This window comes from Pangasianodon hypophthalmus, chromosome 1 (genome assembly GCF_027358585.1).
Source record: "Pangasianodon hypophthalmus isolate fPanHyp1 chromosome 1, fPanHyp1.pri, whole genome shotgun sequence".
Taxonomy (NCBI): domain Eukaryota; kingdom Metazoa; phylum Chordata; class Actinopteri; order Siluriformes; family Pangasiidae; genus Pangasianodon; species Pangasianodon hypophthalmus.
Window position 1 is genome coordinate 20,688,082 of NC_069710.1, and position 18,108 is coordinate 20,706,189.

The window sequence follows — 18,108 nt, forward strand, 5'->3', positions numbered from 1 at the left end:
TCAGATCCTTACGCTTGCCCATTTTTCCTGCTTCCGACACATCAACTTCAACAACCGACTGTTCACTTGCTGCCTAATATATCCCACCCCTTGACCGGTGCCATTGTAACGAGATAATCGATGTTATTCACTTCACCTGTCGGTGGTTTTAAGGTTATGGCTGATCAGCGTATATGTTAATGACAAAAAGAAAAAAAAAACCTAATATGAAAGGCAACACAGCCAGCATTTATGTATAGTGCAGAGAGTGCTGTGTCTAATAACCCTGAAAAAATGACCAGCTACCAGCAATGCTGTTCAAGCAGGTAGACAATCCTTGTCAGCTGCCAAGTTCTTTTCCAGCTTCGTTATTACTTGACAAAATTGATCAATAACTAAAAATAAATTTTCTGACTGCCTTAATGTTGTAGCATAAGGGGTAACTCAGAAACTGTTTCCTTTCTCCCAACACTTACTGGCAAAGATTGTCTAGCAGCTTGACCAAAACAGTAGTGAGTGTGGCAATACAACACTAATAAAATATATTTTAATAAAAGTCAAAAACCTAGTGACTGTATATATACTTTATTCCATATAAATAAACAGGCTGTCTAATTACCATACAGTACAAGCAACATCTAAAAAAACTTTTGTCCTCCTCATAACCATAGCTGATTCATCACTGTCAGTGTTCTTCCTCCGCTGTAAGAGGAAAAAGGGGGAAACGGATGTGGGAGTTAATTCGACACTGTCACTTCTATCAGAGCTAAACGTGACTTCAGTAGGATGCTGTAGGTGTTGCTTCCACGTTAGGTGTTGGTGGTGATGGCGGCGCAGGTGGGCGGGGCTTTATCTCAGAACAGCGCAGGCGCAGCAGCAGCAGCAGCATCTTAAAGCTCAGCAGCATCTCTCACCACTGCGCAGCATCACGGGCGACAAACACCAGCACTCCAACCTCCCCCAGCCACAACGCAGCATGAATTCAAATTCGTAGAAATTTTAATCATGAATTATCGAGGTCGCGACAATTAATTAAACGACTCTTCTGTCTACTGTTCTGTCGTTTGGTACTTGTATTTTTTTCCCTCTGGACCGCACGCGACGCGCCCCAAAGCCCTCAAAATGGCCGAGATCACCGAAATACGAGCAGCGTACGGTGAGTAGCCTAAAGTCTGGTTTTGAATACTAAAATATCTTTCGTGATGAAGTCTGATAAAATACATTTGAAGTTCAGATGTGCTAATAGAACAATTGCGTTGTTTTTAATTCAGTAGGCCTATATGTGAGTTAGAGAAGGGTGTAAACATGCGCTTCTGTCATAGCTGTCTTAAGCAGAATGATGGAGTGATGAAGGTCTTTATTCAGATATGTCTATTAAGTAATCTTTTATTATTGTCAATGGATTTTTTTTTTTTCACTCAAAACCTGATATGTCCCTGTCTTGGCCTTCACAACAGTTTACACTACATTGCTGGCATTTGGCAGACGCCCTTATCCAGAGCAACTTACATTTATCTCTCTCTTTTTTTTTTACATATATATATAAAAAATACACCTGAGCAGCTAAGGGCCTTGTAGTAGTAATGTGCTACTGCTGGGATTCGAACTCACGACCTTACAAACAGTAGTCCAAGGTCTTAACTACTGAGCTACCACTGCCAAAGGGTAGAGAGTATCTGTAGTTTGTTTTTTAAACTATCAAGTAGGTGCTCTAGACTCTATACCACAATATATCTCTAGTCTGAGCAAGGTTTTCCTAGGTGATAAGGTGTATTATTAATTAGAACCTTTGCATGATGGTTAATTTCATAATTACGGGGCCACTAGCTGCCCAAATGGCAGTTTATGTCTAAACAATCTGGTTATTTTTATATTATACAGTGCATTATTGTAATTAAATTTTGTTTTCCATCACTACACATGTTAACTGGCTAGCAACAGAGATGTCCCAGACTGCTGTAGCCTTGTCTGACTCCAACATTCTGATACTGGCTTCTCAAGTTAGGAGTGATTTTCTTGTTTATACATACTGGTATTTATGTATTTTTGACTTATTGGTATTATCGATGGTTTACAGTTCTTTGAATTGATGTGAGTAACATGCGTTCTTTAACATTAGATTCTGATCATCCATGTGACGTGATGTCATGCTGCACTGGTCTTGCTATGTTTGCATCAGGCTGTTGAATGAAATGTGATGCAGCTTAAGATGGGGATATTATTGTCTAAAATGGTTCATTAAGTAATTAAGCAATATGTCCAGATGTGAACAGACTGATATGCAGCAAGATGAGAGGAAGGAGTTTGTGAGTCAGTCTCCAGAACTAACTATTTCAGGTAAACATACAGAAAGCACTTTAGAGAAAGATTAGAGTCTTTCAAATGAGTTTTCTTCTATGGATCAGGTTTGATTTCTGAAAGCTGTTGGTGGGATATCACTATTTTAAAAAATTGTAATGCGGTCTTCTGACAGATCCTTTCATCGTTTACCAACTTCAGTAAATGCCTGCAGCCAAAAAGCAAACTTATTTTGTCAACCATTCTTAACTGACAGGATTTGTACCCCAAAAACGGTCGTGTTGTGACGCTATTGATGATGTAACTACAGCCATTATTCATGTGGGCTCTTTTGTGGGACTGTATGACGTGTAACGTAGGTTACTGTATGCGGTGCCAGCTTGTGCTGGCTGTGGGAGTAACATAATCTGTCTTCCTGAGTCATGCTACTGAAGAGGAGGAGGTAAAAAAAAAAAACAGTGTCTGATCACACAGTGTGCGTCAGAGATAGATGGATGGTCTGTGGAAGATCTGTGTGCCTGTCTAATACAGAGTTTCTCCAGTATGCTTTAAGACTCTAAAATTATTTGCAGCTATTTGAGGACTGCACTGCTAGCACAATATGTTAGCAGCACAGTAAATCCACTAAACTAGCATCCTAACAGAAATCTTGAATGTATTTCTCGGATATATAGCCACACCTAATAAATATAGCCTCAGTCACTACCAAGTCTATAGAATACAAATAGATGTTCGGCTTTCTACCACCCAACAAACCCAACATGAGCATGATGTAAACACTGTTAGAAACATGTGGCAATGTTTCTACACACTGCTGTGCCATGTCACATTTCTGAAAAATACCTGAACTCAGCCTATACTCCAGAATAAGTCGTTAAACCTTTCCTATGCTACGCGTGCGTTTTACTAGGAGTACCCTCAAGAAAACCTTTGTACCTTTGTATTGAAGAATATAATTCTATACAATATAATAGTATTGTATATAGAAGATACATATTTGGACTGTGAGCAGGACAATTCACTTACTAAAGATGCATGAATAAATGATTTAATTTGGACCATAGGGGAAACCTGGCCTTTTAGAGTACATCCACATGCTTAGGCATGCTCCTTATGTTATGACCTTTACATAATGGGTGGAGTCATCTGTAAAAAAATAAGATGAAAATAGTGAGAGTAAGCCCGAGCACACAGAGGCATTTAGTCTTGCTCACATCATGTCTCCAGTTACAGGTTTTACAGCATGGTCCAGATACCAGCAGCTGCTCCGCCTTTTGCTGCATCATCCTACTGCTCGCTCGCTGCCTGACTGTTTTATCAGCTTACGGCCAAAGCTGCCTTCAGAGCCAGCAATATCACACCTCAAGCCAACTAATGTCTGCCTTGAGGAGATTAATTTTTACTCTGCTATGCTAGACCTTTAAAGATAAAAATGTTTGGCCATTTAAAATGAGACAGAAATGAACACAGTCTGACTTTGTTAGGTGAGTAATTACCTGCAATAAATGGGTGGAGTGGTGGCATAGATGAGCCTCAGTGATGCTGATGTAGACCTTTGATGTTTCAAACATGGTTCAGTATTTACAGTATTTATACTCTCCCAGCGGTGTTACTGTGCCTCAATGATTTTCCACGGAAAATACATCATGCAGTTAATATCCATCAGAGGATTTCAAAACACATCCTTTCTTTTAATCAATATCTGTTTTTAGGGACTTGTGCATATAAGGTGAGGCAAACTGTCATCACCTGGGTCATATCCTGTGCTCCTCAGTTCTGATACGATGTTAAAGAATATTTTGTCCTTTTTCTTGCCTTGTTAACAGCATTCTGTCTGATGTGTTATGTTGGTTCCACATGAAGAATTGTGCATTGGAGCTGTTGGTTGAGTGATGAATGTCTCTGTTCTGTATGATGTTGTTATTTAGGTTTTGGAAAGAACATCCTTTACTAATTTTAAACCTCTTGCCAATGTGCCCTTGCATTCTTTTTTCTGGGTCTGTGAGAAAATTGCTAACAATCATACAGAACGGTAGAGTTCAGATCAGGCCAGTGTATGCCTGGGCTGTGAGAATTGGCTCAGACAATGGTTTGTGTCAAATTTTGATTGCAACATTGTGTGTGAGTGTGTGTGAGTGTGTGTGTGTGTGTGCACGCTGTCCCCTGGGGTCGTTTCCAGGCGACTGGAGCAGCTGGCTTTGACAGTGTTCCAAAATCTGACATCATCGTGTTGGAATCCCTGCAGTGCCCAATGGCAGGGAGCAGCCCGGCTTTGTCTATAGATGCATTAGTAAAGAGAACCAAAGAGAAAATGGAGCAGGAGAGGGGAACACAGGAAGTTAAATTTAATCATGCCTTTTGTGTGTGTGAGAGACTCTCATTTCGACAGACTTTCTCCTCTTTGACCTTTCTCTCACTGGTTGTGTTAGCATTAGTGTTTCTAGGCCTAATCCAATCTTTACATCTTTCTCTGGAGGGCTGTAGAGTAGTGAGAGCATGTGTGGGATACACTACAGTAATAGAAGCTATCACACCAGAGATAAGATGACTTGCAATTACTCCAGTCATCTTTTATGAGTAAAAAATGGCTCGAGTAATTAAAAAAAAGTTTGCTGGATGAGACAAGTGCAATTGGCTGCAATTCTTTATTTGCCCTTTGTGCTAATGAGGATGCTCAGCTACTGTGTGGACTTCTGACCGCCGTCGCTGAAATGCTACAAGACTTTGCAGTGTTCAGCTGTGCAATAAGGCATAAAATGTTGGACTTATTCTGTCCATAATTATTAACCACTACCCAAGCTGCAGTAAATAGATGTATTTAGTCTCAGTGAACCTAGGTGTTTTACACTGTAATGTTTTGAAACCTCCCAGTAGCTAACTACTCTATTCCTAATTGTTAGCCATATCTCTGAATATAGAAATACATACTTTAGCAGCTTGCATACTGCTCAGTATGCTAATGTTACTAACACATTGTGCCATAAATATGCAGTCACATTGTATGACATTACGAACAGCATGTACTTCCTCAGGTGCCTTTTAAAAGCACAAACAGGTACACACCTACCCATTCTCTGCAGCGTCTGTCTCGTCTTGTCTCAGAGGTCTCATTAGCAGTGTGCGTGCACACACACGCGCACTCACACACACCCCAGCCTAGCTCTCTGGCAGCTCTGTAACAAAGCACTGCAGCTCCTCAAGCTCAAAGGCCATTGGCACAGAGGGAAGCTCAGTGCCTCTGGGGAGTGTCTGTATTTTACACTCATTACACACCACCTGATAATTCATCCCCCATCACCATTTTGTTTCTTTGCTCTCTTTATTTCATTGTTTCTCTTTAAGGGACCAAGCACTAAAAGCTGGATGCTTGCTATATTGATTTTGAATTGGGTTGGGTTTTTTTTATCCTGCCTTGGCAAAAATGTTTGCATGAGGTTCTGGTCATCAACTAAATGAAAGAATTAGATGGAGTATTAGTAGTGAACAGTTCTAGAGCCTGATAAATTCTGATGTGGTATTTCTGGCACCCTGTATGGATGACAGATATCAATACAAATTCCCATCCGAAGTAAAAATATTCAAGCGTTATATGACTGGATTGGTAACAAAGTTATAATAATACATAATTACTACAACATGTATCTGGCCAATTGGTAAGAGCTGTAATTTGTACAAATAGAGCCAGTATTCTCTTGTTGTAAAAAATCACCAGTAGCTGTTGTTTGACATTTGTTTGATGGAAGGATGAAGTCAGATAATTAATATGCACTAGTGTATACTGTATACCAGCCAACATTATTGTATTGTGTTTAATAGCAGGTAATATTGTGAAATTGCATCACACAGACATGCCCTATGGACAGCAATGCCAGACTTACCCACCACTAATTCGTGGCTCGACTGCTGGTGTGTTTTGGATGTAATTTGTTGTCCTTTTCATTATTATTTCTGTGCGTCAGTGCCCTTTGCCAAAGCATTGCTGCATGTGGGTTCCTGCTGTGTTTCTGTCAGGCTCGATGGCATTCTACCCTGCTGCGTCCCCACATTAATACCCAACAGACTGACTGAGTGTACTGTGCATAGCCAAGCTAAATTATTGTATTTTTGTTCTGTGAGACTGTTGATACAAGTCAGCCTGATGCCACATTGGCAAAGCTTTGGCACAAAACACAGGACACCGGAGAGAGACATAAACAAGCCAGTGGGCCTCCTCCCCTCCCTTTTCCTCCCCCGTCACTACACCTACCTCTCCATCTCCAAAACACCTCACTCCAATCCTCCTCCGCCATCTTCCTACCCAGCCTCTCACAGCTTCCTGCTCAATTGTGAAATGCATTATACATTCATTTCATGCTTGGACATTGTGTAATGCCCAGTGTGGTAACACACCATGATACCTTCTGACGCAGATGTACCTTTTTTATGACTACAGTTTATGTCTAGATATTTTGTGTGTGTTTTGGTTGCTAAGTCTCTCTGAATCATCTCATCCTCCCACACTCACTCTGTTTCTCACTGTCTGTGCGATTTATTTCTGTCCCACTTTGCCATGCCATGGCGTCAGAGCCTCTCAGCTGCCATCAAAACACTTCTTTAAGGAAATAAACTGTGGAATTTATTAAATGAACAGATCGTACTACAATGACCTGAATCTTCTTAGCTCTAACACAAATAAATCAATAATATGTATTAAAACACTAAAATATTTAACTTATTTTGTCTAGTAGTCCTCTCTTAACCAGGTGTATTTATATGCACATAAATGTATTATGAACACACAACATGCAGCCATTTTTGATTTTTTTTTAATATTGTGTTTTTCTTCTTTCTAGGTGTGTCCCTGTTTTATGATAAATGTAGACAATAATGTAGTGCTTAAAATCCCTGTTTACTTCTTTTTCAGATATGTCCCCAGTTCTTGCGGGCTTCATCGGCGCCGGCGTACTGGTGGTTGCAGTGGTGGCCTTAATCTTCGTTTGGACATGCTGCCAAAAACGCTACCACAGGATGAGCCACAAGCTCCATGGTGTCCAGACAGAGTGTGGTGACCCATTGACAGACCCGCCTTACAAATTCATCCACATGCTGAAGGGCATGAGCATCTACCCAGAGGCGCTGACCAGCAGCAAGAGAATCGTGCAACTAGTGCGTCGAGCCGGCAGCAACAGCAGTGATGTTGAGCGAGAGGGCAAGGGGTGTCCTGTAGTGCTGGTGGACGTGGGTGCCGAGAAAAGTCCATTGGTGACACCTCAGTTTGAGGTAGGTGGTTTAGATGAGAGCGCTCACCCAACTCCACGACTAGAGAGGGAACTTCCTGTTCGTGCAGACTACAGCTGCCTGGAGAACAGCTCAAGCAGCGGCAGCCAAAGCTCAAGCACCACGGCATCCAACAGCGCCACTCCCTTCACTGATGAGGCCGATCGTGGAACCCTCAGCCTCTCCATCGACTACAATTTCCCCAAGAAGGCACTGGTGGTGACTGTACTGGAGGCACGAGGGTTACGTGCTGTAGATAGCCAAGCAGGCAGTGCTGACCCTTACATCAAGATGACCATCTTGCCTGAAAAGAAGCACAGAGTGAAGACCCGGGTCCTGCGCAAGACACTTGAGCCTGCCTTTGATGAGACGTTCACATTTTATGGTGTGCCATACAGCTCACTGTCAGAGCTCACACTGCACTTCCTCGTGCTGAGCTTCGACCGCTTTGCTCGCGATGATGTGATCGGTGAGGCGTTGGTGCCACTGGCTGGTGTGGAGCTCAGCACAGGCAAAGTGCAAATCACACAGCCAATCAGCAAGAGAAGCGTTCAGGTGAGAGCAGTATCCACCCTTTACCTCATACATAACTGAGAATAGAATTTTTCTGGCCTATAATTCTAGTTCATTTGTTTCTTGAGACAGTACTAAAACAATTTTACAATCCCTCCTCTATTAAATGCCCAATAATTAAGAGGATTAGGTCAACTCTGGATTAACACACAGTTCAAGTTTAATGTAATTAAATCAGTGTCCGTATTATTTGTAAGATTTGTAAGTCACGCTCAAACGTCTATTAATGGTCAAGTGTCAGAGGATAGAAATCATTAGTATTGATATGGCATCAGATAGACATAAAGAACGGTATGTGTAAGTGAAACGGTAGTCACTGCTGAAGCTGTTTATTCTTGTGCTCAGGGAAACATCTTAGCACTTAAAGTTCTTTAAAAGAACAGTGTTCACATAGAGATATTTCCAGTTTGTAAAGGTATGTAGTGATTCCTAATGTACTGTACTTTAAAGGGGTATATAAAGGGGATTTTAATTAATAAGCAATTTACATAATTACAGGTAACCAACAATGGCTTTGAGGTTGTATTCAGCTAATGCATAGATGCTAAAACTGGAAGGGAATGAAGAAAGTGGAAGTATATTATTTTGGAGAACTCATGGCACTCTCTGCACTGAAAGCTAAAAATAATCAGAAAACAGAGGACACAGAGAAATAGTGGGTGTTACTAAAAGATGAAAACCAGCAGTGAAGTCTGTGTGCATACATGTGTGGTTATTATATTATTATATTAGTTGAAGGGAAGGAGACTATGACTGTTCTCAGATTATAGTTCTTAAATATATTAACACTGGGAGGATAACAAAGAAATGAAGGCTCCTTTTGTAAAATTGCTTAGTTTGAATAGAACAAGCATTCTCAGACTGGGAGTTTCATTTTCTTATCCCAGGTTAGGTGGTGTTATTTTAGAATTGAAAACATGATACAGACATGGTTTTCTCTTCCTTGTAATGTTCATAGATTTTGTTCTTGGTGGTTTCATTTCAATTTTGAAGGTGCTTTTAATGTATAGTTGTTTTTTTTAAATTCACACTCCATATCCTGTAAACTATGACACAGTTGTCACTCAGATTATGCAAAAATCAAAAGCTGAAACAGAAACCTTGGTTATCGTTTGAGCAGAACTGCTGTGCTGTCCCTAAATGCAGGGTGAAGTGCAGTGTGGACTCGTGACATGTCTAAGGCTTTTTTTTTTTTTTTACTTCATAAACAGCTTTGTTAGCAGCATGAAAGCATGAATAGCAGACGTCTGTAGGAGGGGTGTAGGTTGTATAAGAAGGGTCCAGTGTACACAGCACATTTACAAAGGAGGATTTTCATACGCTCTCAGATGAAAAGCACAGCAATGTTTTTAGCATTAGGCACATGTGCCGTACCTACCATTACAGATCCAAAACACAGTACCTAGGAATAAATAGGGTAGATAAGAGAATGAGTGAATGATTGAAAGGTATTAGTGAACTGAAGAAGATTGTTGTGTGTGGGTTTTTGCAGTGTGTGAGCCGTGGGGAGCTGCTGGTGTCTCTTTCATATCAGCCTGTCTCTCATAGACTCAGTGTGGTAGTCCTGAAAGCTAGACACCTTCCCAAACTGGACATCACTGGCCTGGCTGGAAGTGAGTACACCTGTGCGAACACACACACATAGATTTTAGGTTATATTTTCTCTACATTACAATTCTATGCATTTTTCACATATTGTGGCGTGTTGTTATATGTTTTTTATGAATGTTTTAGTGAACTCTGCTTCAGTATGTTTTTTTTAAGATTTTATTCATATTATAAATATAAATGGAATATTTAAATTTATAGTTAAAAAAAGATTATGTGTAATAAACTGATACCTAATGTAATGAATAAACTTGTCTGTTCTTTCAGACCCGTATGTGAAAGTGAATGTGTTCTATAACCGCAAGCGCATTGCCAAGAAGAAGACTCATGTGAAGAAGTGCACACTGAATCCAGTCTTCAACGAGTCCTTCATCTACGATGTGCCCGCTGACCTGCTGCCCGACATCTCTATCGAATTTCTAGTTATGGACTTTGACCGCACTACTAAGAACCAGGCCGTGGGACGTCTGGTACTGGGAACACACAGTCCCTGCCCCTCTGGTGCCACCCACTGGCAGGAGGTCTGCCAAAATCCACGCCGGCAAATCTCCAAGTGGCACAGCCTTGTCGAGTATTGAGGTTTCTCCTGTCTGTTCTGCACACACGTAAACAAATACACACAGACACACACACAGCACACACAGACACACCCACAAACATACAGATACACACATATGCAGTACACAATAATGATATACACAAATACATGAGGGACACCTCAAGGCCCTAAGAGAGACGTCTGGCCTTATCTGTCTTTAAAAAATAAGACTAAAGGAAGACAATGAATTAGAGCACTTCACATGGACTTATGAAAAATACAATGAACTTTTGCAACAGCTACGTAGTGAAAGTTCTCAAATAATCCTTTCTAAACAGCACTGTTTTAGCCATCAGTGACACACAATCTCTTACACAAATACACATACACAAACACACTGACCAGTAGTAACTTAAGAGACCAAAATATTGCTATGTACACAATTTTGAGACTGTTACAAGTACACTCTTCTGAACTTAGCATTGATTGTATGTTTAAATTAAGGTGTAACATGTCTGCCTTCACAGACCTCACTACACTGCTGTAGTTCACTGTACCGCATGTCTGAATAACACAAGATTTACTATAAAAATTCAAGAAACCAAGCAAGCAGCAGTCAGTGCTGAGAAGTGACAAGATGTATCAAAAGCGTGACTGTACTACTGACTGCTGTCCTTACAATTTGGAGATAACATGTGTTAAACACCATTTTTTCCTTATTGTCCATGCACCGTCCAGGTAGTACGTGCTTCAGTGTGAGGCTACATTAGAAAATATGAAGCCAGTCCACATCAATCAAACTTACTTTGAATGTTACTACATCTGTAAGATCACACATGCTCCATGTAGCCACTTTTATAATTTTCTCTCAGTCTTTCTATACTATCTCTTAATGTCACTGTAAATACTGTACAAAATGTAAAGGGGCACTGGTGTGTATTTAATAGGTATTGTACTATATGCACTGAATGCCAGTGGCATGATTGTTTTTGATATGGTGTGGTGTGTTTCCTAAAAACCTTGGAGTCTGTAACAGGTCTGTTAGATCTAATTATACTGGGTTAGTACACTGTAAAGATGAAGTCTGCCTTCCTACAGTGAGTTGTACAAGGTACTGAACATTATATTTTGGCTTTTTTGATCTCTGACCTCCCAGGCTGGTGTGCATTGCTTATCGCAGCAGACTCAATTGATACCTGTCTGATTGTGGTACTGCTGTACACTGCACATACACTTGTCCGACCATACAGCATACACAGTCCCTCTACCCTTCCTCCAAGCTCACGATTATATTCACAGTCCTTTAGACATCTCTTGCACTGGCTACCTTGGCTGGCATTTTTATGGGGTCATAGGAACCGGTAGAATAGTAAAAGGAAAATGGCATTTGATTGTACATGATTTAAGGGTTCTTATTACACAAATTAAACACTTCCTCTGCTGTAGTCTCAGTAACAGTCCAGTGCAACAGTAAGTGAAAAAAGTGTTTTTTTTAAACGAGTATTACTGAGTCAAATGGGGGAAACAAAAATCAAAATATTAGACAGCAACCAGAAGGTGTAACGATTATAATTAAGTTAGTGAGAAAACATTAATTGGAGGGACCTTTGTGTTGAAATAAAAAAAATAAATAAATAACTTTACTTACATTGCTGAATGTTCAATGACATTTAATATAACACATATAACACATTAACATGTATGTTGGTGTTCTTAAACACACTGAATGTGTAAATTAAATGTGGTACAAAAAATGAAATTTGCCTCTTGTCTTTGAAGCCCACCCCACATTAACTATTTCAGATCCTAAATAATATATCCAGAGTGGAAGAGAACTACTATACCACTGCACTGTATGTGCCTTGATAGGGTATTGTACAGCACATCATTCATTCATTCATTCATTCATTCATCTTCAGAAAACTGTTTTATCCTCATATAGGATTTGTCTCTAGAATACGTATTCTAAGCACAGTCGTCTGCTATTTTCATGCCATTAAAAAATTACTAATATTACAAAATATTACTAATGATTCAATATTTTATGGTATCACAATCCTACTGTAAAATATAAAACTTTCTTATCAATATAAGTGATTTTATAGAAATGTAATAACAATAACAATGATAAATGGAAGTCATTATTTGGGACTGTGGTGTGGCTCTGTGATGACATCTTTTTGCTTCCTCTCTTTGGATGGATTCATTTCTCAGATAAGGCCTTGGGGCTGGTTTATTCTGTATAACTTTCACAAAAGTGATTTCAACAAGCAAATGCAGACTATACATATTATAATTTTAAAAATCCATTTCTCAAGTTACTACTCATCAAGGCAACCTAACAGGTAATACTACTTTCAGCAGGTGTAGTCATGTACTAAAAGTTTCCATAAATTTCAATACAACACATTATATTAAACTTAAATATGTGTTAACAAAAATGAATAAGTGAGGTTTTTAAAATTCTAAGTATTCTAATGTTGGCTTCCTCATTGTCCAGTTTATTGCCCTGAAATTCTAAATTAATCTTTTATCACACTACTGCACAGGATGTGCTGCACAGCAGAAAATTGCACAGATTTAGAGGCAGTTGTTCATATTGTGGTGTCAAATTTATGTGCATTTACTGGACAAATAATGTCATACAAGATTAGTTACAATCTACATCTGACAATCCTTATTCAATCCAGACAAGATCTTACGATACGTCTGAGTAACAGGGTCATGTGCTAACCCTTGCTCATGATAATCTCACACTATATTGTATATATGCAGAGAGTCTTTGGTATTCTTTGCTCCTTAACCACAAGAGGGAGCGAATGTTCTTTGCTCAGCTGCTCTCAGCAGGAAATGATGTTTTGATATTTCTCTCATTGTTTTTAAAACCACAGCTTTTCTTAATTGTTTACAAATGTCAAGGAACAGTGTCTCTGCTCTTAACAAGTGGGTCCTGTGACATATAACTGTAGGGGTTCGCAATCTAATCTACACTGTCTAAACACTGAAAAAGGTTCACTGACAGCTAAAAGTTCGAGAACTCCTGCTGTGACTTACACTATATTGCCAAAGGTTTTGGGACACCCCTCCAAATCACTGAATTCAGGTGTTCCAATCAAGCAGCTAGGCATGTAGTCTGCTTCTACAAACATTTGTGAAAGAATGGGTCACTCTCAGGAGCTCAGTGAATTCAAGCGTGGTACCGTGATAGGTTGCCACCTGTGCAATAAGTTCATTCGTGAAATTTCTACTACTACTACTACTACTAAATATCCATTAATCACTACTAAATATCCCACGGTCAACTGTTAGTGGTATTATAACAAAGTGGAAGCAATTGGGAAAAACAAGAACTCAGCCACAAAGTGATAGGCCACGTAAAATCACAGAGCGGGGTCAGCGCATGCTGAGGCACACAGTGCACAGAAGTCACCAACTTTCTGCAGAGTCAATAGCTACAGACCTCCAAACTTTGTGTGGCCTTCAGATTAGCTCAGGAACAGTGCGTAGAGAGCTTCATGGAATGGGTTTCCATGGCCGAGCAGCTGCAACCAAGCCTTACTTCACCAAGTGCAATGCAAAGCATCGGATGCAGTGGTGTAAAGCACGCCGCCACTGGACTCTAGAGCAGTGGAGACGTGTTCTCTGGAGTGACGAATCACGCTTCTCTGTCTGGCAATCCGATGGACAAATCTGTGTTTGGCGGTTGCCAGGAGAATGGTACTTGCCTGACTGCATTGTGCCAAGTGGTTTTTCAGGGGTTGGGCTTGGCCCCTTAGTTCCAGTGAAAGGAACTCTTAATGCTTCAGCATACCAAGACATTTTGGACAATTTCATGCTCCCAACTTTGTGGGAACAGTTTGGGGATGGCCCCTTCCTGTTCCAACATGACTGCGCACCAGTGCACAAAGCAAGGTCCTTAAAGACATGGATGAGTGAGTTTGGTGCGGAGGAACTTGACTGGCCTGCACAGAGTCCTGACCTCAACCCGATAGAACAACTTTGGGATGAATTAGAGCGGAGACTGCGAGCCTTCTCGTCCAACATCAGTGCCTGACCTCACAAATGCGCTTCTCGAAGAATGGTCAAAAATTCCCATAAACACACTCCTAAACCTTGTGGAAAGCCTTCCCAGAAGAGTTGAAGCTGTTATAGCTGCAAAGGGTGGGCCAACTCCATATTAAACCCTACAGATTAAGAATGGGATGTCACTAAAGTTCATGTGCATGTAAAGCCAGACGTCCCAAAACTTTTGGCAATATAGTGTATTTCTTAAGACTTTTTCTCACATTTTGCCAATCTTCATACACTATATGGCCAAAAATATGTGGTTCTTCCTCAAACTGTTGCCACAAAGAACTAGAGTGACCTGCACAGAGCCGTGACCTCAGCGCCACTGAACACCTTTGGTATGAATTGGAATGACGGCTGCTCACCAGGCATCCTTGCATAACATCAGTGCCTGACCTCACTGATGCTCTTTTGGGTAATGGGCAGAAATCCCCAAAAGACACGCTCCACAATCTAGTGGAAGGCCTTCCCAGAAGAGTGAAGGCTGTTATAGCAAAGGAGGAACAACATTATATCAATACTAAAGCCCATAGTTTTGGAATGGTATGTACTCAGGTGTCCACATACTTCTGTGTATGGTGTATATTGTGAGCATAATAAATTGTTGAACACTAATGACTAAATAAATACATAGGGTTCCCACATAATAAGGAACTAGAAAACGTGATATCGTAATGGAATAGAATTGAACAGAAAGGAATAAAACTGCTAACCTACAGTCAGTGTGCATAAAGGCAGCGGTAGTGTGAGTTGCACTGATTATGAAAACTGACAGTGGGAATGAATCTGTGTGTGTGTGTGTGTGTTTGTGTGTGTATGTGTGTGTGCGCACATGTGGGAAGTGAAAGAAAGGCAGAGAGAAAACTACAGATTTTAATGAAATTTCACTATTTGCATGTGCTTCCTAAAACATTTTCATCATCTTTTGCAGCTTGTTAGAACCTTGAAAGTCCAGGAAAAAAATTTAACTAAAAATAAAACTTAACCAGCAGAAGAAACACAAAACATGTGTAATGAGGTTGTTTTTTTTTGCTCTGTTTTTCAACAAAAAAGTATTGAAATTTGCCAATGTAAAATATGAATACATTGAAAATAAATACATAACATAATAAATAATTAAGTAATAATAATCCCAGACTTTGACTAATCTAACAAGAGAAGCAATTATGATCATATCAAATGTGTTGATATGATCAAAAAGTGCTCTAAAAATTAATGAAACATAAAGCTAGGAATTTACAAAATAAAGCATTCACCCCTCAAACGTGGGTTATTCAGTACACAAATACAGAGAAATTGTTTTCTATGACTAGCAAATCATGTCTGAACCTGAGGTTCTCACAGTCCATATAAAAGAAGTTAGAATTTGTTGGATCAATTTGTATTTAGTCAGAGAAGAGATGACGGATAGTGTCTTGTATGCTTTAAGGGAGGCTGCTAACATCAGACCCCTTCTGTACAACCATTTCATACTACTCTTGATTATGTTTGTTTTTCTAGAGACACATTGTGTACCACCCCGTAATGAAATTTTCATAACCTCGACATTTGAGTTTGGGAACAAAAATAGAAAGCGCTACGTGCACTCCACCATTCTCCAGCTGCTCAAACTGCTCCCAGGCATCTGTTTGTCTTCCTATCTGCGTAGACAGCATTAAGAGCTCATGCTAGCCAAGCACGACTCCCTGTAATTATGTGTTCTTGTCCAGGCCTCCTGAGACTATCTCAGAAGAGGAAAATAATGCAGTGTAAGTCCATACACATAGTAAATTGGAGTCAGTGATTACATCTCAAACTGTTAGAACAAGCCTGGTACGACTCTCTCTGTGTGGGCTCTTTATTGTTAAATAAGTTAAACAAAGAGGGCATATAAGAAAAAGATCTTCCACCAGTTGAGCTGCAACTGATCTTCAGGAGTAACAGTATGCCTATCTCAACTGAGCGAAGTGTTTGGGATGAGCTATACTTTTTCACAGGATTAGCTTGCAAATTACATGCCCAAGGAGCAGGATTTAAAAGGAGACAAAAATTGGGGCCTAAAACAGAACATTGTGGGATACCATATTATAGGCTCTGAAGAATTGACGAATTTATGCTATTTATGTTAACGACAGTAACAATCTGTTAAATAAGATCAATTCCAGTCAAGAACCTGTCTAATCCAACTGTGGTTTCAAGCTTTTGCATATAAAAATTATGGTCAGTAGTGTCAAATGATGCAGTACCAAGACAGAAACATATTCTCAATCCAAGGCAAGCAGTAGGTCACTGATCACTTTTGGCAACACTGATTCTTTAATGATTCATCATATGGAGGAGTACATAATAGATTACTAGCAATCTTCTGTTGAATTTTAGCCCTTATGGTCTGTATTTCTTTGAGAAACCATTGCTCCATGGATGATCCACCACACCTGCTTGATCAAAAAGTGCAGGTTCTTGATTAGTATCTACAATAATGACTACAGAAAGGGGCAGAGTTTTTTTCATCAGCAGTGTGATGCAGGCATCCACAAGGGGCATGTGGTTCAGACCAATCACGTCAGTGCCTGACATACTAGCCAGAGCTTACACATGGTGTGTAGCTGATGGCCCCTGAATCTTGTCACATAGTTGTTGATGTAATCATTGCAATGAGGTACATCGGATTTGGTGGAGGAGCACATTCAGTGTGATGGGTTGAACCCTATTCAGGCTCAGCTGCCAGTTCCTTTTCCATAGATGTGTCTTTGAGACACTGCCACAGATATACTCTTGCTTCACAGATCATGAACTATCAGTGGAGCTAGTTTGAAGGGTGCGAAGGACATGTATGGATTCACCCCTAAAATTAGCATCATGCCATCCATATGCTTGGATAAAACCTAAAAGTGTTTTCTGTTTTGTTTTTTTGTAGCTTGTGGTTACTACTCTGATTAGGTTGATAGTTGATGTCTGGTGGCTGTCTTTGGGCTCCAGGAGATTTGGATATTGGCTGCATGAGAATAAGTCCATGGCATTTTGGACTGAACACAGTGAGGTCTGCTGCAATCATTGGTTGTGAGAATGAATGGAGGGAAATACTGTAAATTCTGGCTCTAAGAGTGCCAATAGCCAACAGCACTGTGGTGTAGCAGGCTATGGTATGCTAGCAGGGCTACAGCAGCTGCCTCACTAGTCAGCAGGGGATTGTAAAAAACAGTGGGGGTGTGGACAGGTAATACAGTGTCATAAACACTCCAGTCATACTAGCACCAATACCTCTGGTAGATGTGAGGGAAACTGAAGGGTATGCATGCACCATGAGAATGGCTCAGTGAGGATACAATCAGCTGTAAGGGCAATGGAGGGACATTGCAGAGTGTAAGCTAACAAGCTAAATTTTCAATTAATGAATAAAATTGACTCATACCAGATGGGAGAGAAACAACAGGTAAAAACAGGTGTCTGTCACAGCTTTGGAATTCAGGGAAAAAAAACTGTACCTCTGAAAGAAATCACAAGCCGTATTGAATTGCTCCAAAATCTACTTGTGTCACGGCATGAGCACAAAGTCTAATAGAGAAAAATTAAGAAATTACATGGCATGAAAGTATTTATAGCAAAGACTACAGCAATATCGTTAGACTTTTTTGAAGGTCTGAGAACGCACTGACAGGTGCACAAAGTTGGGGTAAACTAGAATGAATTTCAAACACACAAAGACACATGTAAAAAATGATTGAATAGAAAACATCCTTTCAGATTCTTAGCACAGACAAAGAACATAAATGTCAGTTCATTCTACCTTAAACTACAAAAGAAAACTC

At 40.1% G+C, this 18,108-nt stretch overlaps 1 protein-coding gene across 1 annotated transcript; it reads left to right on the forward strand.

Annotated features, from left to right (window-relative positions):
* Positions 1–809: 809 nt before the first annotated feature.
* syt11b (synaptotagmin XIb) lies at positions 810–12,011 on the forward strand. The gene is made up of 4 exons (XM_026940300.3): positions 810–1,135; positions 7,181–8,088; positions 9,599–9,719; positions 9,982–12,011. The coding sequence occupies exons 1-4, from the start codon at positions 1,102–1,104 to the stop codon at positions 10,290–10,292; spliced, it is 1,374 nt and encodes a 457-aa protein (XP_026796101.1). The 5' UTR covers positions 810–1,101; the 3' UTR covers positions 10,293–12,011.
* The last annotated feature ends 6,097 nt before the right edge of the window (positions 12,012–18,108 follow it).

Coding starts and splice junctions, on each gene's coding strand:
- syt11b (XM_026940300.3), top strand. CDS start 1,102: ATGGCCGAGATCACCGAAATACGAGCAGCGTACG. Junction 1,136..7,180: donor CGAAATACGAGCAGCGTACG/GTGAGTAGCCTA, acceptor CTTCTTTTTCAG/ATATGTCCCCAGTTCTTGCG. Junction 9,720..9,981: donor CATCACTGGCCTGGCTGGAA/GTGAGTACACCT, acceptor CTGTTCTTTCAG/ACCCGTATGTGAAAGTGAAT.